The sequence below is a fragment of the Lolium rigidum genome, chromosome 2 (assembly GCF_022539505.1).
Source record: "Lolium rigidum isolate FL_2022 chromosome 2, APGP_CSIRO_Lrig_0.1, whole genome shotgun sequence".
NCBI lineage: Eukaryota > Viridiplantae > Streptophyta > Magnoliopsida > Poales > Poaceae > Lolium > Lolium rigidum.
The window spans coordinates 122,712,779-122,737,360 of record NC_061509.1 but is presented as its reverse complement, the minus strand read 5'-3'; the positions used below and the strand labels follow the sequence as shown (position 1 = coordinate 122,737,360).

The 24,582-nt window shown below is 47.4% G+C and overlaps 1 protein-coding gene across 1 annotated transcript; it reads left to right on the top strand.

Annotated features, from left to right (window-relative positions):
• The first annotated feature begins 12,769 nt into the window (after positions 1–12,769).
• Positions 12,770–24,168, top strand: LOC124692297 (RING finger protein 10-like). Its single transcript, XM_047225636.1, has 9 exons — positions 12,770–13,046; positions 15,122–15,168; positions 15,280–16,479; positions 16,572–16,660; positions 20,956–21,058; positions 21,129–21,233; positions 22,096–22,219; positions 23,515–23,676; positions 23,774–24,168. The coding sequence occupies exons 1-9, from the start codon at positions 12,872–12,874 to the stop codon at positions 23,950–23,952; spliced, it is 2,184 nt and encodes a 727-aa protein (XP_047081592.1). The 5' UTR covers positions 12,770–12,871; the 3' UTR covers positions 23,953–24,168.
• The last annotated feature ends 414 nt before the right edge of the window (positions 24,169–24,582 follow it).

Here is a 24,582-nt window from a genome sequence, read left to right as displayed (position 1 = left end):
ACAAAGATGACAGAAGAGGAGATGGATAGGTTTCGTTGGAGCCTAAATATGCCAACGTTGTTTGCTGTGGGCTGTAAGGGGCGTAGTGGTGGCTTGGCGCTGTTTGCTCGCAAAGGTGTCGATGTACAGCTTCGGTGGAAGGGGAGGTACCATATCGATGTGGATGTGGTGGGCGAGTCAGGCAACAAATGGCGTTTTACAGGGGTTTATGGGGAGTCAAAATCAGGCATGAAGGAGAATACTTGGAAGCTCATTCGCACTTTAAGTGGGCAATCAGATCTTCCTTGGCTGTGCATGGGGGATTTTAATGAAATTTTGTTTTCACATGAGAAGGAGGGAGGGCCGGCTCGGGCCCCAGGTTGTATGGATGCCTTTAGGAAAGCTTTGGAGGATGCAAACTTGGCTGACTTGGGCTTTGTGGGTGATGCTTTCACCTGGAGAAACAATTGGCATGTTGCGGGAGGGTACACACGGGAGCGCCTCGATCGGGCGGTAGCAAATGTGGGGTGGCGATGCATGTTCCCTCTTTATAGAATTATAAATGGTGACCCTCGCCATTCCGACCATAGACCAGTGATTGCTGAGATGAATATTGAAGCTCAGCCGATGGGTAACCAAAATTCGGCGCCTATGTTTCGCTTTGAGGCTTCGTGGTTACATGAGGAAGGGTGTGCCCGGGTTGTGGAGGATGCTTGGAATTCCGCTTTGCCGAAGAGGGGGTCACGGTGGGTGCTTCTTGTTGCGGAAGTGGGAAGGAAGTTGTGGAGATGGGACAAGGAGGTTCAGGGGCAGTTAAAGAAGCGCATCAAAATGGCCAAGAGGGACTTGGAGAGATGTCGCGAGAGGACCTATCACTCGAGAGGGAGTCGATCGGGAACACGTCCTGCGGTTTAAGTTGAGTCGTCTTGAGGATCAACATAATACATTTTGGAAACAAAGGGCACATGCAAAGCTGGTTACTTTATGGTGATCGTAATACTTCCTATTTCCATGCGGTTGCTTCGGAGAGGAGGAGAACAAATGTTATAAAAAAGTTGAAGAGGGAGGGAGGAGGAGTAGTGGAGGAGAAGAGGAGATAGGAAATTTTATAACTAACCACTACAAAAGTTTGTTCATGTCTTCCGCAGGCCCCTCAAATGATGATCTCCTACAATATGTCAATAACTCGATTCATCGTAGGCATGAATGATCTCGCTCATTAGGGAATTTACAGGGGCTGAAGTTAAGGAAGCCCTGGAATCAATTGGTTATCTCAAAGCACCGGGACCAGATGGGATGCCGGCTGTTTTTTACAAGAAATTTTGGCATATGGTTGGTCCAAAAGTCCAGGAGGAAGTTCTGGCGGTGCTAAATGGCGGCAACATGCCTATGGGCTGGAATGAGACCACCATTGTTCTCATTCCGAAGGTTACAAATCCTGAGAGAATCACACAATTTCGGCCAATAAGTCTGTGCAATGTTTTATACAAATTGATCTCCAAAGTGTTGGCAAACCGGCTTAAAGTGGTTTTACCACATATCATTTCTCCGACACAATCGGCTTTCGTACCAGGACGGTTGATAACTGATAATGTCCTTCTTGCTTATGAAATCACACATATGATGCATAGGAGGAAGGGAGGGCGAGATGGTTTGGTGGCGGTGAAGTTGGACATGAGTAAAGCATATGATAGAGTTGAGTGGAGTTTCCTGGAGAGGATTATGGAGAAGATGGGGTTTGGGGTTGCATGGATTAATCTGGTCATGAAGTGTGTTCGGTCAGTTTCCTACTGTGTGAAGGTGAATAGGAATCTTCAAGAACCGTTCACGCCTGGGAGGGGTCTCAGGCAGGGAGACCCTCTGTCTCCGTACTTATTCATTCTGTGTGCGGAGGGGTTGTCAGCTTTGCTTAGAGCAGCGGAGGAGGATGGTTCTCTGCAGGGGGTCCAATTATGCCAGGGAGCTCCGAAAATTAACCACTTGTTCTTTGCAGATGATTCGCTGATAGTGATGAAGGCAAATGCTAGCAATGCCATAAAGTTACAACAAATCCTTGCCCTTTATGAATCTCAGTCGGGCCAGATGATAAATAAGGATAAATCCTCAGCTATGTTTAGTAAGGGAACAAATCGAAGAGCAAAGCAAGAAGTTCTGGGAGTCCTTGGTATCCCTCGTGAATCCTTTAATGAGCGCTACCTTGGTCTACCGGTCCACTTGGGAGCATCGAAGACTAAGGAGTTTGAATATTTGAAGGAGAGGATTTGCGAGAGAATACGAGGTTGGAAGGAGAGACTACTGTCAAAAGCTGGGAAGGAGATTATGATAAAAGCCGTTGCGCAAGCAATTCCTACATATGCAATGTCATGTTTTGACTTGACGAAGTCACTATGTGATGAAATCAGTTCTATGATATGTAGATATTGGTGGAGTCAACAAGATGAGAAGCAACGTTGTCATTGGATAGGCTGGGACAATATGACAAAGTCGAAGCAAGATGGTGGTCTGGGTTTTAGAGATTTGCACGTTTTCAATATGGCCATGCTTGCTAGACAGAGTTGGAGACTGCTTCAAAATCCGGACTCCCTGTGTTGCATAGTGCTCAAAGCAATGTATTTTCCAAATACGTCTATTCTGCATGCAGAGGCGAAACCGGGCATGTCCTATACCTGGAGGAGCATCTTGAAGGGCCTGGAGCTTTTGAAGGAAGGGATTGTGTGGCGAGTGGGTACGGGCCAGGATATTGACGTCTTCCATGATCCATGGATACCTAGAGGCCAAACGAGGAGGTTATGCACTCCAGATGAAATCGAGGAAGAACTGCGGGTATGTGATCTGATTGATCCTTGTACCGGACAGTGGGATGAGGACACCATTGGCAATATTTTCACGTGCGGCTGATGCTAGAGATATCCCTGTCAATCCCTATTCGACACGGCATGGAGGATACCGTGGCGTGGCATTTTGATAAAAAAGGTGTTTTCTCTGTTAAGTCAGCCTACCATCTAGGAGTTTCCCTTAAGGAGAAAAAGCTGTGCAAGGATGCTTCGGGTTCATCGGCTGATCGTCCACCTCTCTGGAATAATATTTGGAATCTAAAATTGCCCGGGAAGGTTCGTATTTTCCTTTGGAGACTATGCCATAATAGTTTTCCAACGAAACTGAACATCAAAAGGAAGAAGGTGGATCTTGACACACGATGTCCGGTGTGCTTTAGAATGGATGAAGATGGAGGTCATTTGTTTCTCAAATGTAAGTCGGTAAAGCAAGTTTGGCGGGAACTCTTGTTGGAGGACATTCGGCTGCAATGTGTGGCGGCTCCTAATGCGATGTGTATGATGGAGATGATACTGGGCCTGCCAAATGAGAGGAAGTTGCTGATATGTATCCTTCTCTGGGACTGGTGGACTAACCGGAATAAGTTGAACGCGGGAGAATTGGGCAAATCGGCGGGGCAAATGTGTCATACAATCCAAAAGCATGCGATCGAGTTCCAAACGCGTGACCCGGCTGCACTGCAAATTTCAGCGAGGGTGTTCATAGGGACGCATCTCCGTTGTGTGATGTCTGGAAGCGCCCGGGTCCTGGCCAGGTGAAGATCAATTTTGATGCGGCTTTCTGGGAGCCGACACGTAGCGGAGCCTGGGGTTTTGTGGTAAGAGATGAGAATGGAGAATTTGTTGCTGCAGCTGCAGGGAAACTGAGACACCTGCGCAGTGCCCTCCAAGCTGAAGCGGAGGCCTGTGTCGCTGCTGTTGAGGGAGCCGAAGCTCTTGGCCCGCACGGGATTATCTTTGAATCGGATCGCCAAGTGTTGGTGAGCACCCTTAATTCTAACAGCCATGATCTTGCTGAGATTGGTGTGTTACTGCGTGAAGTGAGGAGTAGATGTGTTGCTTCTTTTCAATTGTCTAGTTTTGTGTTCTGTCGTCGTGTTTGTAATAAGGTTGCCCACTCTTGTGCCCAGCTGGGTTCCAAGATGGAGGACGAGTGTGTTGGCTGGGCTGATGAGGCACCAGCTTTTGTATCTGTCTTAGTGGCCAGCGAATCTGCTGAGCACTCTGGTTAATGGAAGTCCTATTACCATGTCAAAAAAAAAAATACTGTAGGCACAGGGATGGATGAACGGACGTTGCATGGATGAGAGAAACTCATGTAACAATCAAGGTAGGGCATTTGCAGATAATAATAAAACGGTATCCAAGTACTAATCAATCAATAGGCATGTGTTCCATATTTAGTCGTACGTGCTCGCAATGAGAAACTTGCACAACATCTTTTGTCCTACCAGCTGGTGGCAGCCGGGCCTCTAGGGAATCTACTGGAAATTAAGGTACTCCTTTTAATAGAGCACCGGAGCAAAGCATTAACACTCCGTGAACACATGTGATCCTCATATCACCGCCTTCCCCTTCGGTTGTCCCAATTTCTGTCACTTTGGGGCCTCGGGTTCCGGACAACAATACGTGTATACAACTTGCGGGTAAGATCATAAAACAATGCATATCATCATGAAACAATAACATGTTCAGATCCGAGATCATGGCACTCGGGCCCTAGTGACAAGCATTAAGCATAACAAGTTGCAACAATATCATAGAAGTACCAATTACGGACACTAGGCACTATGCCCTAACAATCTTATGCTATTACATGACCAATCTCATCCAATCCCTACCATCCCCTTCAGCCTACGGGGGAATTACTCACACATGGATGGGGGAAACATGGCTGGTCGATGGAGAGGCGTCGGTGGTGATGATGGCGATGATCTCCTCCAATTCCCCGTCCCGGCGGAGTGCCGAACGGAGTTTCACGGTCCCGAGACGGAGTTTCGCGATGGCGGCGGTGTTCTGGATGTCTTCTGGCGATTTCGTCTAACCCCCCGTGCGTTTTTAGGTCGAAGACGTTAAGTAGTCGAAAAGGGGCGTCGGAGGCTGGCCGAGGGGCCCTCACCATAGGGCGGCGCGCCCCCCTCCTAGGCCGCGCCGGCCCATGGTGTGGGGGCCATGGCCCCCCTGGCTTGTCCTTCTGGCTCCGTGAATCTTCTGGAAAAATAAGCCCTTGGGCATTAATTCCGGGGATTTTCCCGAAAGTTGGATTTCTGCACAAAAACGAGACACCAGAGCAATTCTGCTGAAAACAGCGTTAGTCCGTGTTAGTTGTATCCAAAATGCACAAATTAGAGGCAAAACAATAGCAAAAGTGTTCGGGAAAGTAGATACGTTTTGGACGTATCAAGGCCCATGAAGGTATTCGATGGCAAGGTGGGCCACTTGGATGTCGCAGCAGAAGATTCCTTGGCGGGCAAGACAAGGAAGGAGCCGAACAGGGAAAGTTTAGAGCTAGGACTATTGTAAACTAGTCGTACTCGGTTAGACCTCTTGAGACCTGGCCACCTATATAAAGGCCAGGAGAGGGGCTGCCGAGGGACACGATCAATCTTAGCAATCATAGCCACCAAAAGTCTAGAGCTAGGTCGCCGCAGCACTTAGCCTCTCGACGAGATCTCAGCCGAACCCTTCGGCACCCCATTGTAACCCATTATTCTCATAATCATGATCAGAAAGGCAGGACGTAAGGGTTTTACCTCATCGAGGGCCCCGGACCTGGGTAAATCGCTCTCCCCGCTTGTCTGTGAACCGATGTCTCGTATCAGCTTACAGGATTCCATCAACCTTAAGCCCCAATCGAAGGGCATTGCCGAGGAGTACCCTCGACATGTGGTACTGCCATAAACCTAGCATAGGCGGATCGCCCCAACAAAGCATGATACTGTGATGGGAAATCCACGACTTCAAACTCCAACTTCTCTCTTCTGTAGTTTTCTCGGGTTCCAAACTGAACGTCGAGATTGATCTTTCTCAATGGGTAACTCGGCTTGTCCGGTGTGATGCCATGGAAACGTGTGTCGCTTGGTAATAGATTTGCCAAAGATATGTTCATCTTCCTCAATGTATCTGCATACATGAGGTTTAAACTGCTGCCTCCATCTATCAACACTGCCGAAACGTCGAATCCTGCGATTACCGCTGGTAGGATCAAGGCAGAATGTCCTGGTCGCGGAACTCGCTGCGGGTGGTCCGCTATGGTGAAGCCGATGTCCTGCCCCGACCAATTCAGGTACTCGATTGTTGGTGGAGGCAGCTTCTCTACCATAAATACTTGTCGCGAGATCACTTTCTGAGCTCTTTTGGAGGGCCTGCCCTTCTGAATCATCAAGACCGCACCATTGGTGTCGATATAAGGACCATTTCTTAGAGGTGCCGCCAATTGCAACTGATGTCGATTTTCGTCTGTAATTGCGGGTGGAGGTGGAAGGTGAATCTCACTCCTTGGCCCCTAGGGGTTTCTGTTTACTGCCTGCGTGCTGGTATGTCCTGCGTATCTATGTAGTGCTAGGAAAGTTCGGCAGTCCTTCCGCAGATGCCCTAACTGCCTCTTCCCATTATTATCAAGGAAAAAGTGCATTTGGCATGGTCCGTTTAAGAGATCCTCGGGTGATACATATGGCCTCTGAAACCTTGGTCCATTATTTTGCCTGTTCGGATGGGAACCGTCCTTGTAGTCGTTGCGCTGCTCACCACTCTTTTGATAATCATCCCGATTATTACCTCCGCTGTTTCCTCGGAAACCAGCCGATATTTGGCCGGGAGCGTCATAATCTGAGAACTGGTGAGAGAATCGTCGTCTATTTTGAATATTTTGATTGCGCTCATCCTCAGGCGACCTATGCCGTTTGTTGTGAACAACATCTTCTCCATCTGCCCAGCGATTAGCTATTTCCATGAGTGCTGCTATTGTTTCCGGGTTTGTTCTTCCCAAATCCTCGATGAAGTCTTTCCTTCAGATTCCAGCAACAAACGCATCTATTGCTCTCTCGTCAGATATGTTTTATGCCGAGTTTTTGATGATGTTCCATCTCTGGATATACGTCCTCATTGGTTTATCATACTTTTGTCTGCAAGCCCTCAGTTGCTCCAATGACGCGGGTTTCTTGCACGTGGATAGGAAATTCTTCACAAATATGTCCTCGAAATTTTCCCAGCTGTCGATGGAACCAGGCGGCAGCTTTTTTATCCATGACCGTGCGGCCCCACTCAAGTGCACCTGGATGCTTTGCATGGCCGTTGCTTTAGTTCCACCCGTCAATTTCACCTCTCCAGGTAGTCAACTAACCAGTCCTCAGGATCTTGCAAGCCGTCGAACTTTTTGTGGTTGTCGGGCAACTTAAACCAATATGGAACTCGAGTTTTACGACCTCGTCGGGTGAAACAGGGGAGCCCGCACATGTCCTCATCATCGATCTCTGGTGAGTGTTGATGTTCTCTTCTTTCTTGCCGCGCTCTGTCGACCCTTGCCTGCGTCGCTGTATCTCTTGCACCGCTCATTGTCGGAGGGTCCTGCACTACTATTGTAGATCGTGGCCTATTTTGCCTTGCAGTGCCTTCGGGAGGCGTGCTTGTGCCCGCGAATGCTGTTCCCATGGCTCCAACTCCTGCAATGGCCATATTGTATAATGCTTCTCTTGGATCTCCGGGAGGTGGCCTAGACGCCAGGATGAAAGCCTGGGTCGCCATATATCCAGCTTCTGCTATCTTGGGAATAATGTTTCCCCTTGTGTCTATCGACATAAAGGACATGTCGAGGTTTTGGACCAGATTCTCTCTTTCGGCTTCAGGTATATGCTGCAACCGAGACCTTGCCCTATTGCGAGCTGCTCTGTGACTATCTCCTCCCGAAGTACCTGATTGTCGACTCAGCTCAGCTCTTCGCCTGCTTGACTCGGAAGCTGCGGCTCTCCTCCTATCAAGCTCGGCTGTTTGTTTCTCGAGTTCTCGTCCCGCACGGGCGAGTCTATATTGATATGCTTGCAACTCTTCAGCTGTGGCAGTCGTAGTCATCGGCTCCGTGCCATCTATAGCTTTTGCAGCTCTATCCCAAGCCGCTTGCGGAAGTTGCACCATCTGTCGTGTTGCAGGTCCAACATACTTGGTGCTAAACCTCGCATAAGATCAGCGGGATCGATGTACGGATTTCCCGCATTATCGAAAGCCTCTGATGTCTCCTCCTGTGGGCGACTTGCTTCTCCAATTGCATAAACTTGATGGTGTTTTGGGGTTTGACTTTCGTCGGGGTTGGTGACACTGTCACATAGATCGGCGAAGACCTCCCTCACAGAAGTAGATTTGTCGATGAAGTCGAAGCTGTCGACGCTGTCTGAATCGCTGCTTATATTGGAGTCCGCAGACGACTCGAAGGACATGATGCCGAAGATCTTGACGAGTTTTCCGCTTGTCGCAGTCTTGACGAAGCGTGGCGACGAGATCTCCTCGGCGTCTGTCTCGAACGATGACGGCAATTCCGACAGATCGGAGTCGGCCACCGACGATCCCGACGAAGCCGGAACTTCGAAATGATGTGATCCTTCCTTTCCAACGCGGAAGTGGAACTTCCCGAACGTCATCTCCATAGGCTCCTCAAGATACGCATATGCATCCATACGGGAGGGCGGGTGAGGAACAAAATCGACTAGACCAGTTTCGATCTGTTTACCTCTGTCCATCGCATTGCTTGCCACCGAAGATGTCGACGATGTTGAGCGTGCCATCGAGATCAGCTCCTTGTCGCCTCTAATTCCCATAGACGGCGCCAATTGACAAGGTATCGACTTATCAATGCCTACAGATTGTAGACTAGGGTTTTCGTAGGAAGTAGAGGGCAAGTAGATCTCGAGGGTTCAGCCGGAAAAGTACTCGACTACTTGAAAACTAGGATTGTGTTGACAATGAAATCGATCCTCTCTTTCTCCCTCGACTCCCCCTTATATAGGAGGCGGAGCCGAGGGTTTCGTGATGTACAAGTTACAAAGTCCGGGAGACTCTTTGAGTTCGTCCCGTGATAGTTACAAATCATTATTCCTAGTACAACTCTATCTTTCCAAACTATCTCTTAATTTGGCTTCCGGGCTTCATAAACTTTGGGTCGTGGGCCTTCAGTAAACCCCAGGTACCATCTTCGGCAGGCCCATTGGGGATGATTATGTCTATTTTACCCTCCCAAACCCAAAAATACCAGACAAATAAACAAGGCCTTAGAGCATCTCCAACAGACGCTGTAAAATTCGGCGCGCTAAATCTCCCTTCCGCCGCGCTGTAAACGGCTGGCGCGCGTTTGGCCGAACTTTGCTCCGCCGTGCGCCAAAATGCAGCGCGTGCGCGGGCGGTAAAATTGGCCCTCCGGCGGAGGCGGCAAAATACAACGCGCGCGGTCACGCGAACGGCTAGTTTGATTGTATATCGTTCAAAACGAATCAAATAAATTACAAAAATTTAACTTGAAAATTACGAAATATATTAAAAGTTCGACAAACACCCACATTTTATTTAAATTAAACTAAACTAATCTACTCCGAGTCCTCCCAGTCGTAGTCCGACGATCCGCTAGCCGGAGTCGTGTCGGAGACCGGAGTGGTTGTCCACTCGAAGGAGGAGGAGGTCCGACGCCTCTCTTGTTCTCCTCCGCCCTCCGCGCCGCCTTCTCCGCCCTCTCGGCCTTCCTCGCCGCCGACTCAGCGCGGCGCTTCTCGCGGTTGGCCTTCTTCTTCGCCGCCGCCTTTGCCTTCGCCTTTTTCTTCTGAGCGTAGAAAGCTTCCATGGCGGCGACGTCCTCCGGGAACGCGCGCTCCCACTCGAGGTGGAGGCGCTCGTCCTGCTCCGCGACGCACATGTGCTGCTCGAGCTCGCGAGCGCGCCGCCGCTGCTCGGTCGTGACGGCCGGCGATGGCGGCGCGAGCATCTCTGCCTGCTCACGCGTCCACAGGTCGTTAAAGTTCATCTGCCGGCGCGGCCGGCAGAGGCGCCAGGCGGCGGCGTCGTAGGCCCGTGCCGCCTCGTGCGCGGTGTCGAATGTTCCGAGGCGGATGCGCTCCTCACCGGAGCGGATCTCCGCGTCGAAACGGCCGCTCGGCCGCGCGCGGACGCCGCGGTAGCCGGAGGTGGAGTGCCGGCGCGGAGGCATTTTGCCGGAGTCGGAGGCGGAGCGCCGGCGCGGGAGGCAGAGCGGTGGAGAGAGGGAGAGGGAGAGACGGAGGCGCGGAATGTTCAGACGGTTGGTGCGCGCGCGCGTGTCGCGTTTATAGCACGCGAGGCAGCCGACACGCTAACTTTCCCGCGCGGGATGGCGCAAAAGCGCGGGCGCGGCAAAGTTTTTCGCGCGCGCCTTTTTCCCGCTTCCGCTGGGGGTTCGCGCGGCCGCCCGCGCGCGCTAAACCGACGGTTTTTTGGCGCACGCCCCTTTTATGTAGATGCTCTTAGTTACTACCTCCATCCCAAGGAATAAGGCGCACATGTATTTTAAGGCGAACTTTAACCATAAAAATTGAGCAATAAAATCTTGGTTATATTATATGTAATTAGTATCGTTGAATTCATATTGAAAAACACTTTCTAATGATGTTAATTTCATACAAATAATCTTTATATATTTTATTTGAAGTAATTCTTAGCCAAACGAAAAGCACGTAAAACGAGAGCGCCTTATTCCTTGAATCGGAGGTAGTAAGAGCATCTCCAGCCGCGTCCCCCAAACCGTCCCCCAAAGCGCGCCGGATTGAGCGTTTGGGGGACGTGTTTTGTTCGTGCCGCCTTTGGGGGACGTCGCTCCCCAGTCGCGTTCCCCAAATGCCGCCCCCAATCAAGAATTCAAATTTTGCATTCAAAAGAGACCGTTCCCACCGATTCGTCGCGATCAGAGTAGCGGCGATCAAAGTACTAGGCGCGCGATCATATTACAGACCATAGTGCATGCTAAATTAGAAGAAGGGGTTGATCGACGGCGACGTATCCTGAGTCGACGCAGGCCCGTCGATCACGACGACCTCGTCGCGATCTGCCTGGTGCTGTGCATACTCCGTCTCCTCCGCCGCCATCGCGTAGGCCGACGATGGTGTAGCAGTCGTAGACGCTGCAGCCGGCTCTTGCGCCGCAGTTGCTGCCGCTGCCTGGTGTAGCCTTGTTGCCAGTAGGACGCCCTGCCGACGTTGCCGACGGCGCGTCCAGATCAATGCCGTCCTTCCCCTTGGACAGCGACAGGCACGTCAACCGCCATTTCTCATTCCCTTTGAGCTTGCTATAGCAATGCATCAGCGCGAACGGCTGATGCCCATCCGAGTTCCTCGCGTAAACCTCCATGGCCCTATCAAACTAGCCAAAGGAAGCGAAATCATTTCATCGAACACAACGTAGGCGCTACAGATTATGGAAGAAAGAGGCGTACCATTTGGGAGAGGTCGGCGCCGCTCTCGGCTCCGGTCGGTAATTCCCGATGGTATCCATGGAAGGAGTTCACCGACGCTCGGGTGATGGCCCATCGCGTCGACATTGCCTTTTGGCTCCTCTTCATTGTCACTTTCTTGTAGTCGCCGTTGATGAGCTTGCGCTCATCGAACTCGGACTTGATCCTCGCCCAATACTTCCCGTGTTTTTGGTTGGCGCCGATGATGGAGTCATGGCTCACCGTCGCCCACGACTCGCACAGACAAAGATCCTCCAAAACCGTCCACTTGGGGCCTCGTGTGCCCGACGCCTTCTTCTTCTTTTTCTTCTTCACACCGTCCGCGTCTACCTCCACGAGATCATCGTCACCGGCACCCTCCTCGTCCTCGCCGCCCTCGCCGCCCTCTTCGTCCTCGTCGTCGTCGTCCTCCACCTCCTCCTCTTCATCGTCCTCCTCGTCCTCACCCCCACCCTCTTCCTCAGCACCCTCAGCACCGGCGCCCTCGAGCTCGAGCGGCCCCTTCGGCCGGTGAAAGGGTCGCCGTCCGCACGGGTCCGGCTCGCGCCGCTCGTACGCCGGGAGAGTAGAGGTTGTTGGGGTTGAAGCCGCCATGCGGCACCGCATCTCGGTAGTGGGGCGACAAGTTAGGCGTCACGCACCGGGAGTGCCGGAGGGGCCGTCGTTGTAGAAGGCGGATGACGACGGAGAGAAGACTCCGGAATGTACACCGGCACGTTCGTACTATATGGGCTCGCGTTGGTGGCGGCGATACACCCGGCCAATATGTGCCGTCTGTCGGCGCGCCGCGGAGCCTTCTTCTCTCGCTCCGCCGCCCTCCGTCCTTTCCGCTCCGCCGTCGACATCTTCCGGCGCAGAGCCGGTCTTGATGCCACCGATCATCGGTCCATCCTTCCGGCTTCTTCTTCGGGGCCGGCGCCTTTCGCGGCTTCGCGAACGGCGCTTTCACCCCTTTCGGCGCATTGCCCGGCGGCTTCTTGGCCGCTTTCTTGGCCATCTTTTTGGGGGCTATCGGCGGCGCCATGGAATGGGGAGAAGGTAGCAGCGGCGGGTGGGCGGCGGGAGAGGGTAGCGGCGGCGGGTGGACGGCGGGAGGGAGAAACAAATCGGCGGGATAGGAGAAATGAATCGGCGGCGGGATATGTGTTGGGAGGCCAGAAATGCGCGGCGGGATAGGCGCGATATGGCGGGAGGGGCGAGATTTGGCGGGAGTGGGAGACGATTTTTCACTGAGCCGCTGACGGGTCGATCCCGCGTCGGATCGCCTCGCTTTTCGTTGTGTCCGGCGTCCTCGGTGCGTCCCCTGTGGAACGGGGACGGGCTCGGGGCGCCGGACACCGTATCTTTTGTCCGGCGCACCCCAAAATCTCTTTGGGGAACGCCGGCTGGAGATGCTCTAAGTAATAAGAGAAGACAAAGTTGACATGGGGGTGCATACATGTCTTGGGCCGAGGCTCACCTATCAGACGCACATCCGCGTGTCCGGCGCACGTGAGCTCCGCTCCACCGTATAAAGCGGCCTCTTTCCCCAACCCCGCGTTACCGCCGTCTCCCCCTCGCCGCCGACCAAACGCACCCCAACGAGCTCCCGCGCGGGTTCATGTCCATCTCCCCTACCGAATCCACCAGAGGATCCCACCCGCTCGCGCCGCGCTCTTCCAATCCTAGCCCTCGTCATGGCACCGCCCCTCGCCGCGGCCGTCGCTCCTCCCCTCGGGTCTCCGTCTCGCCGCCCTCCGCCGCCGCGCTCGGTACCGGTAGTGGCTCAAGCTCCGGTGAGTTTTTCTTGGGCTTGCTCGCTCGCTCGTTCCCTTGCTTGCCGTACGTCGATTGTGCGATCGTATTGATTCGGGTAGATCTGGATTGGGTAAGTTTGCTGGGGTCGAGTGGCTCTGCTGGGCAGCGCTTAGGTATTACTACTTTCTGCAGGAATGACATCATGCTTCGGGCGAAAGGTGTAAGCTATGGACTCTGTTTTTTTTAAGGATATTAACATGTCCATCTTCTTCACATAGAACCCCCCCCCCCCCCCCTTCCATCCCCAACACACACGCTCACACACAATATGCTTCTCCTCGAGCAAAAGACTGCAATTTGGAAACTTTTAGTACTAGCATATTGAACATTTGGTTTCATATGAACATTACACTACGTAGAGTAGAAAACATATCGTGATATGGACCACTCTGTGCACCGAATGCACCCCAGGCTTTGGGCGGTTAGATGGACAAACAATTTACAAGATTTAGGCACAATTCGTGTTGCGGGTATATTTTACAGAAGAATCTTTTATTTCATCAAAATCAGCCCATGGACAAGTTTATACTGTGGTTTCATTAAGGTTTGAATTTTAATTTTGGGATAACGCACCTTATTCATTTTCAATGTTGTCACAGAGATTTAATAGAGGTTTTAATCAGGTTTGAATTATTCATTATGCAATTCTTCTTCGTCGCGGCTGAAGTGAGGTTTGACGTCTTAGTAGAGATTTAAGAAAAGTTCCAGACAGCTTAAGATTAGGTTTTACAGAAACTGCGATAAAACTTAAGCCGCTATAAAACCTCACTGAACCCTTTATGAAACCTCTATGAAATCATGAAAACACTGTAGACATGGTGCAACACACATCAAATTTTGTAACTGTTTCTTGAATGTACAGCCAAGTTTCAAGACAGGTTTTTTAAAATTTCGAATAAACATAGTAGCTTGGTTCCAATGAATAAGGCATATAAATTTAGTCAAAATTGAAACGTTACTTAGTTTGACCAACTCTATAGAAGAAAATATCAACGTCTACAATTTTAAATAAGTATATTATGAAAATATGTTTTATAATATTGATATTGAATTGGTATCGTAAATGTTTATATTTTGAATCGCATAACCAAATATATAGAAGAAAATATCAACATCTACAATTTTAAATTGACACATTGGTCAAATTTAGATGGCGTTGACATTTTACAAAATTTATATGCCTTACTCATTGGAATTGAGTGAGTATTCAACATTGGTCTGGATCCGAAGATCTCGTCAAAACAAAGACAATGGTGAAAACAGATCATGAATTGGACATGTGATTCAATATATGTTACCCTTTTTGTGTTTTGACAAAGAATTAAATGCATATATTTGCTGATGGGAGAGGGATAGGTGGTCTACGGGTGCAGTTGCTAGCAACCTTCCACGCAGATCATGCCCCTCAGTTTCCTATCTAACGGCCCAAAAGCATGCGACACATTCAGTTCACAAATTGCTGTGTTTTACAGGATACTTAGACTAAATATTGTAAATTAATATTTCCTGATGAAGCCAGATAGATACTATTCTACCCAGCTTGGTTTGGTCTTCCATTTTCTTGGTCAACGTGTTGTGTGTGAGCACTTAGTTTCCTTGCCTTATTGAGGTCTTACATTTGATCACGTTGACCGTTCCTTATGTCTTGTACTCCCTTTTGTCCAAATTAGTTGAAGTTGTAGCTCTGTCCTAAGTCAAACTTCTTTAAGTTTGACCAAATGTACAGGAAATGTGCTAAAATGTTACCCACAACATTGAATATATGTAGTACGAAAATACACTTTATGATGAAACTAATTTGGTGCTGTGGATGTTTATATTTTTCCTATAGACTTAAAAAAGGTTGACTTAGGACAAAGCTATATTTTCAGTTAATTTGGAATGGAGGGAGTATCGGCATATGCCATATGCTAATTGATAAGTATCTGCTTTACTCACATATGTTGTCTACATGACATGTGCCCTACTGTTGTCTTTCTTTCATGACATGCCTCACCAATCTATAAACCTTTCACTCCAGAGTAATTTTAACAATGGGATTCATATTTTGCAGACTCAGTTGGTTCAGTTATTGGACAATCTATTGATCCTTCCCAAAAGGTAAAGTGTTTGAATGATATGAGTGTTTTATTGAAATTTGTTTGTTTTTCAGCTTGTGTAGAAACATTTTTTCTGTTCTCGTCATATCCATGACAAAGAAATCAATCCCAGGTAGTTGGATTTAGAATATCTGGTGAAGAGAATGATCCATGTACCCAAGAGGATGACAATGTTTCGGAATGCCAGTCTTCTGGACAGGGAAGTTCGGGTCGACTTGAGTTGGTGGGCTCTCACCATAATTCTAATGAACTTCAGGGTAATGGAGCTCTGATGGCCTCTAGAAAGAATCAAGCTGTGAATGCCAATTATCTTCTGAATTTCCAGTATGATCCTATTTCTCGACCACAGCCTCGTGGCCCTAGAATATATCCCTCGAGAAGGCAAAGGAAGATTAAACCTTACAACAAGGACTTGTTCCTACAAGCAAATTTCAAGTTTGTTGTGTTGGATACTGGAAATTGTCAAATTGATTCAATGGATCCTGATAAGATGCTCCAGTGGGAAGACATAATCTGTGTAAGATACTGTAGCCCTTCTGAGGTGCGATGTCCCATTTGCTTGGAAAGCCCATTGTGCCCGCAGATTACATCATGTGGTCATATATATTGCTTTCCATGCATTTTGCGTTATTTATTAATGGGTAAAGAGGATTACAGAGGTGAATGCTGGAAGAAGTGTCCACTGTGTTTCATGATGATATCAGTGAAGGAGTTGAATACCATCTTTGTTACTCAACTTCAGCATTTCCATATTGGTGACAGTGCGACCTTCACTCTTCTGGGGCGGTCAAAAAATTCACTCACTCCTTTTATTAGGAATCTGTCTAGTGAATATTCTTCTCTAGATGAAGATCCCACTGATGTTTTCTCCAAATTTATTTTGACATCTGATGTTGAGCTCACTGTTAGAGAGGCAAAATCAGATCTCAGTAATTGGTTGCACAGGGCTGACCTAGGCCTTGTTGATGACTTGGAGAATCTTCCATATGTTTCTGCTGCTTTGGAGCAACTCGAAGAAAGGATGAAATACTGGTCTGAGTACAGAAACCAAAGTAGCAGCCCCCCTATAAAGGATAGCTTCTCATCTGTGTCTAGTAGCAACACGAAGAACTTTGATAGTCTGAAAACTTCGCGGCTGAACAGTGGGCAGAAGCTCTCCCCTGTTTCAGATGGAGATATTATCGCTGGTATTTCAGGGCTTTCTGTTGCACCCCGATCTAATATCACCAATAAGGGAGTGCCACCCAAAATGGAAGAGAGACGTGCTGCCACCATTGAGTCGAATGAACAAGATTCATACACATTTTACCAGGTTTGTGTCATATCTGAGACTCTGGTGATGACTCTCCCAGTGCTCAAGGTTTGGTGTTTTCACAAAGATTGATGTTCAAAATCTTGTTACAGGTGTTTGATGGACAGCACCTAATTCTTCATCCGCTGAACATGAAATGCCTTCTAAACCATTTTGGGTGCTCTGCTATGCTTCCACCAAGGTAATGTTGGTTACTATTTTTTTTTTCTTATTTCCTAAAGCCTGGAATCCCAGATGTTGTCATTATTTTATCATTCTTGTGCAATATAGGAAATGTGCCCGTGCGTTGCAACGGCTACATAATTAATAGATGAATACATGCTCATAACTCTCGACAGGTTTTTTTTTAACCATTCGAAATGTTAGATTTCACTTTACATCTATTTTCTTTTCTTCCACATTAATTCACTTAAGTTAAAAAGAGAAAAACTTGGCACTTTCACAAACAGAACTAAACCAAATGAATCCAATTAATGTGGACGCGAACTAAATAAAAAATATAGACCATGACAAAGCTCTTGATGATGCCGAAGCAAACGAAGACATGACCTAGACCTTAGACAGACTACATCACTCCTTATGAAATCTTACAAACATTTGGTTTCCAATATCTTCTGCAATCAACCAGTTGTTGGATCATTATTTTCACTCTTTGCAAAGATAAAAAATACATTCTGTTATATTGTGTATCATATGGAGGCTAAAATAGTAAAATCATAGAGTTTTGAACAAATAAGAAAAATGAATTACCTCAGATAACTAAACAGCTTAAGGTCGTTAATTTAGTTAATCAAGAATCAAGTTGTGTACTTATGAAAGGATTCGTGTTAACTGAACCTTTGCTCTGTCTTTTTGCCTATTTTCTAAATTGCTCTGTATTCCATGAAAGACAGACCTGTTTTCCCTTCGTGAGCGCATCCCTGCTTTTGCTGCTTGTCGCTGCTAGTTTACTCTGCTGATACCTCGTTCCTGTTCTGATGCGTTTCAGAACAAGGGATTTGGTGCACTCCAAAATTAGCTTTAGTTTAAATAAACCATGGTTTCGTAAGTATCTTGAAACGACGTGGCCGCAGCACCCTGGTTTCAGATCGAAGCTTGGTCCAATCGCGCCCGCGCCCAGGCCTCGCCCTGATGGCCCCGTCCATCATCAGCAGCACCACCTCCAACATATTTCTTCTCTCAATACCATACATTCCATTTTTTATTGATTATTAACAGGTATGCATGCTTTTGCATGGTACTTTATAATAACGAAGGATGATTCTATGGCAGTTTCAGGCTGCTACCAATTGAGATAAAGCATTGGACAGAGACATTTTTTTTGTTTAGCATGCTCTGACTGAACTGTGTATATCACCAACAGCTAAGAAAGCATAGGTAACCTTGGCAAAGATAAGCAAGACCAGCCAGCATTAGCAATCAGACAATTTACCTTACATCAGGTGTCTATTATTTGATAAAAAAAAGAGTATTCATCCAGAGGAGAGTAGAAGAGGAGGCATGTGATGCAAGGCATACCAACATAGTCAGTGGAGACTTTGGCGGAGTTATCTGGGCCGTCCTCGAGTGCTGAACCCAGCTTCCCGGTGCGGTAGTGATCGGGCAGGTTGCAGAAGCAGTGAAACACCGACACCAACCACCCAAACGCCGCTGGGCATGTCCCGTCAGGTTGCGTTGGCGAGCCCCTGGCTGCCGGCGCGCAGCTTGGAAAAATATAAAGAGAGGCCAAGAAATCATGCGCACGATGCCAGGATGCAATCTTGGTCACTTCCGATAAGAATTCAAGTGGATCACGACGGAAGAACAGCTACAGCCTGCCGGAAACCTCATGCAATGGACTCCCTGGCGGGTTTTTGATCGAGTGTGTTCGTTGTCGGCTTGTCGCTGGACATGGCAAGCCGCCGCCGATATTGCGTCTGCGAGCAGCCCCACGTCTTCCTTATCCGGCTCCAATCCCACCTCGTCCTCATGGTAATTATAACACTGGTTGTCGTTGTTGATGGCCATGCCGAGCCGCCGCAGTTGTCGATGGCCATGGCGAGCCGCCGCACGTGTGGCCTCCTTGAGCAGCCCGACGTCTTCCTTGTCCAGCTCCAATCCCAACTTGCCCTCGTAGTAATCGCAGCACTCGTTGTCGACTTGTTGTTGGCCATGGCGAGCTGCTGCTGCGGGCCGGCTGTTTGATCGAACGCGCGTGGGGCGCGGCGAAGCAACCGATCTAGTCTTTTGTTAATCATCGCGATGGTTTAGCCTGCCAGAGTCTTCAGGAAGATCGCGTTGAGGTGCGAGTTCATTTGACGCGAGACTTGTGTTCCAATCCCTTATTGTCTGCTTCCGTTCTACGAGGTGATGTGAGATTTAATTAGGGTTGCATAGATGTAGATTATATAGGGTTCCAAGATTACGATCTTTGATCCCTGGAGGTCCCCGTGGTCTCTTCTTTAGGGAAGAGTCGTGCATGTCGTGGATTTCTCACCGGATCAAAGAGTTTCCTCGAGATGACGGACGAAAGTGCATAGGTGGATGGACGAAAGCGTATTTAGACGGACGAAACCAAGGAAACGTTAGCTCCTTTATTATTACTAGGAACTAGGAATGCCCGTGCGTTTGCAACGGTTGGGCGAAAATTTAGATTTGGATAAAATATTGACGTGATAATATTTTTTTACTTTCTTTTGTTGGGAATATCTACTAATGTTGTGCCCGATAAAAATACAGTAGTTGTTTCAATGTTGTGATTCATTTTTGCAACCACAAGCAAAAGTAAAAGTTATATACTTTTCCTTTTTAAAAAAGCTTCTCAACTGTATCTAAATATGGAGGTATATAGATATATTTTAGTTATAACTACATCCTTATTTATAAAAATTGAGCTCCTTTTATTTAGGATTGAGGAAGTACAAATCCTTAGGGGCACAGTAGATGGCATTGCAATACCCACAAAGTACATAAACATAAATCGGAAAATCAATTCTACTCCCGGGTGCATATGCTCCCTCCACCGAAAAAACAGCGAGGAGGAATGGGAGTCCGTGGAGGAGGAGGAGCAAGAGGCTGAGGAGGCGGCGGCCCGGGCGAAGGCTCAGGCGGAGGTGAAAGCGAAGGCGAAGGCGCAGCCGGCGAGCACCGTCGATGACGAGGAGGACACAAGTTCCTCCGACGCGTCGAACAACACCGCCTCTTTGGAAGAGGTGACGAGCAGGAAGCGCCTATGGATAAAGTTCTCCAATAGATAAAGTACCGTAAAGAGTCGATACAACAAAAAAAACTGCTTATTAGGTATAGATTTTTGTGGGTAGATTGCTTCCTGTTGATGAGCTTGATTTTGGGCTTGGGCCTATGGAATTATTCTTGACCTTAAAGGAGTTCCTAAAATATAGCTATTTCAATGCTCCACAAGTTACAAGAGAACATTTCTTGATCAGAGAGAGAGAAGAGAGATAAAGCAACATGTTGCATTGGATGTTCTCGAAGTTGAAGGTTGTGAAAACATGAGGTTTGAGGAAATGTCTGGAATCCTCCAAAAACTGGAGGAAAGGAAGAACTCCTGTGGGATCATAGGATAACTTTGTACAACATTCTAGCCCGACGAAATTTCTATAGAAACCCTTTCTTCCAAAGAAGCCCTTTTATAATTGACAGATCTTAATCAAATGTTTCAAGACTACAAATTTATAAAGTATAGGGACACCAAATATGACTACCATGGTTATTATCCATTTTGTGTTTTATCCACAACACCAGCATCATTTGTTGAGGTATCTGCTACATAGAAAAAGGCACTGGGCTACCATGTTAATTGGCCATCATACTTAGTTCATGTGATTAGACTAAGTTGACATATATTTGTAGACACGTGGAGTATAACTTCAGTAAATTAGATACAGCTTCATAATAAATGCAAGTGTTTGTTGCTTGGTTTACTGCCAAAATTTAGTTGCCAATGGGTCTCACCCACTTCTCACGGAGATTCTTACCAAATAATTGGCAATGCGAGGGTAGAGGATTGTTTCCTTGGCCAAATAATTGGCAAGCCAATTCTTGCCAACATTTGGTAGGGCTGCATGGGGCAGTCAGATGATGTCCATTTGATAGTACTTCACCCTGCCCTTGGTGCAAACTTTACCACCCCAATGTCAACATATTTGTGCATCTACGTCCGCCACTAGAATTAACCTAAATGACCAATGTAACAGTTGACGTGAGTACATAATGTTCAGCTGTATTTTACTTCATGACTTCTCTTGACCAGCGAGGAAGTGATAGTAGAATGAAGGCTTGATGTTTGTGAAAGTTATATGCTATCTTTGGTCAAATAAAAAAGTGTTACTTTGTATAGTTTATTGTTTTGTCTGTATGTGGACGAAATTATTTTTTATGTTTATAAGATATGAGATTCAGGTTGGAGAGTGTTTTTATGTGGGATCTGAATGTTGCTATGTCATGCTAATGTTATTGGTCAACCTACTTGCACAGAGTGACTGGAAAAATCTTGGAGTTGGAAACTATAACACAGTCTGAGGCTACAAGAAAACGATATCGCTTCTTAAGCCATTTCTCATTAACAACAACATTCCAGGTAAATTTGATGCGCAAATCTAGTTTTGCTTTTGATCCTATTCTCATGTTTGGTAATATAAACTATGCAGTTCTGTGAAATTGACCTGAGTGATATGCTACCTCCGATCTCATTGGCTCCATTCATGGATGAAATCAAAAAGCGCGAGAAACAGAGAAAGCAAACTGCCAAGAAGGTCTGATCTATTGCTTAGTACATATTACTTGATGTGCGTGTTTGTTTAACCATCTTGTGACAATCTAAAACTTTGGACAAATGAGTTTTTTATGCAGCATTTTGGCTTATAGATATTTTGGGGAGTCACCAAGCACACTGTAGCAGTGTTAGATGTTTTTGGATCTGGACTTCTATAGCTTGCAATTTGGGCCTACGCCTGGGATATCCCACCTGGTTTTCAGTCTCTTTCAATAATATAGGTGTCTTGTCGAGAAATAGAAGAACAAAAAGAGACAACCACAGTTAGTAAGTAGACAACATTAATATAATGGGGATATCAAATACTCCTTAAATTTAAACTGGTAAAAGTTGTCACCTTGTTGTGCAGTACAGACCCAGTTGGTAGCTAGCCATTTCTGTTAAATTAGCAAAGCAATTAGGGTGTATCCAAGAGTAAAATGTGATGCTTGTCACATTAGCAGTGCTGGCTACTATCTATGGAAGGTTTGTTTTTGCCTTGTGTACACCTAATGGTCTTCTACGCATACATCTCCTTTTGCATTGTTGAAGGATGTTGTGTTGCTAAAAATTGGTTTTTGACTAATGTAATGCCACGTAACTATTACTCCCTCTGTTCCATATTAGTTGTCGCGGATTTACTGCAAGTTCGTACTAAATTAGTGACAACTAATATGGAACGGAGGGAGTAGTTATCTTTGCAATGTCATGTACAAATAGTTCCTCATGCTTATTGTTTTGAAAACTTCAAACACATATCCCCAAAATCCTGGGCCTGATACTGCTTAGATGGAGAATAATATGTTTATGTTTGAATTAAAATTTAGATGTCTCATACGAAGCACATTCTTACTGTTTTGTAGGAAGAAAGCGACAGGGTTAAGGCAGAAGTAGCTGCTGCTGTGCAGGCATCTGCTATGCGTTTTGAACATACAAATTTTTCTCAGAGTCACAACGATGTTATGTTCTCTCTGGATGACTTTGAAGGTAAATTTACATTTTTTGTGTGTATGCCCTGTGTTTTGCATTTTGATGCATTGATAGGAAAAGAGTGTTTACAAATTTAGAAGCTCTAGACGAGCTAACACTCCACCATAAAACTCAACTAGACCTAAGCTGCGGCGGGGATCAAGGCACTTAAGCCAATCGCCCCTGCCAAAGCCCAAGATCGAGCCTCGGATTGAATCGTGTCGAGGAGACTAGTGGAGTCGGAGCTTGCGTTGCCGAAGATGACCATGTTCCGGTGCTTCCAGATCCACCATGCCGTTAGCATAGGAAGCAACGAGGTTCCCTTCCGCGGGGGTAGATCAGATAGCCGTCACCACCACTCTACGAAGTCATCCTCCTCATCTGGAGGTCCAGCCGTGGATCGAATCTAGGATAGCACCTCATACCAGAGATCGTCCTAGAGAATGAGCAGTCCGTGAGAAGGTTCCTCATGGTCTCCTCCGACTGGTTGCACAACGGGCAGCGTAGGGGGGGGGGGGGTTGGAGACCCCTTCTCGCTAGCCTCTCACCCGTCCAGCAGCGATCTTGGCATGCAAGCCAGATGAAGAACTTTACCCTCAGCAGGGCCCAGGAGTCCCAGTTAAGCTCCCAAGATCGAAACTACCGATCTTTGAAAAAGGAGCTTGTAGGAAGATTTGGAGGAATACTGCACATCTGTCATCTCCAGCACCAAAGCGTACCATCTGCCCTTACCGAGAGCTGCATGTCCCGCACCATGATCGAGAGCTGCATGTATTGCCAGAGGCCAACGGTGCTCGATAAGTACCCCTCTCACCGTGCGGCATTTCCTAGCGCGCTCTAGGATTGGCGCTATCTCCCTGATGGCTTTGTCATGCAGCCATCTATCGAACTAGAAGAGAGCCATGCTCCAATTGCCGATCACCACCTTTGTGGAGGCGTGGAACACGTCCTGCTCAATCTTCGAGAAGTGCATATCAATTCCGCTCCAAGGATGCAGTGGATCTGTATGCATCCTCCATATCCAACGTGTCCAAAGGCTGATAGCCGTGCGAGCGATCCGGGATTCCCAGGCCTCCACAACTCAACGGCCAGCACACCCTTGCCGAGTTGACATGGCACCATGGATTACTTTAGTTTGGAGACGACAAAAGTTTCTTACTACTAGATACAGTATATTCTACTCCTACGTCTTTGCTATATTCTAACATTACATTATTTTTCCATATTTGTAACTCTTCGTGGATGCCTTATTTTGTTATTTAGAACATATGCCTTGTGCTTGATAATGATACCTTACTATTTACACACTGAAGCTCTGGGAAATATTGCTGGACCATCAACTAGTCCACCAGCCAATGAAAGAAAACTTTTCTCGGATGTTACGCGGCTTGGTTTTGCGTCTGCACAAGATTCGCCTCCTCTAAGAGCTGAAACTGGGGACACGGCTGGCAAAAATGAAAGCGCAAGGGACCAAGGTATGGCTCACCATATCCGGTATTCTACATGTGCCATACTATGAGTATGATGTGTACTAATAAGATCCTCACATAAACTGTGTTGCTGCTTGTGCAGGGCCGGCAGCAACGTCCTCCTTGTCCTTTGCCAGCATCCTATCCTCTGCCGGAGCTGCCGGAGCTGCTGGAGCTGCTGCTGACAACAGCATGGAGATGCCTAAGCCAAATGCAGTCGGGAAGAAAGGCAAGAAGCCCACAAGGGTTCTCTTGTCGACTGGCGGTGGCCGCCGATACTAGAGGAAAAGACTACACTGGAAACATTTGGTTGTTTCCGTTGTATAGTACGAGCTGGATTGTTCCTAATGCGTGAGGTGAGCATGGCAGCAAACAGTGTTATACTGATGCGAGATGGCAGAAGCCCGATATGGATGGGAAATAGTAAGTTGTACCAGCAGAATGGAGCATGTAATCATAAATATGAGAATGCTTACATCTCTATAGTTTTACAGCTTTTATTGCGTGATACATAAAATTGTAAAAAATATAGTATTGTATGTAGTCCAATTGCCGACCCCTGGTATTTTCATAGCTGTTATACTTATGTTCCACGAAAGACACAAAGAGGAAGATGCTACACGTGCACGTCATTTGCGTGGACGTGGTAGCCTGGTAGGTGACGGTCAAGATCAGTTGGTGTGTGACGGCTCAAACCTTGGTAACGAACTTGGATCCTCTAACGTGCTAATTCTTTGCAGTTTCCTGATTTTGGGTCGCTGATAGCTGCGTCAGATATCTAGCAGGCCTCATGTGTCTGGGGCTCAATGTGACGACCCAATCAATTTGAATAACACGAATAGGTTTGGTGGATACAGAGAATTTGAATCTGAGGTGGGAATAGTAAGCAGGGAGATGAGAACAAGAGATAGA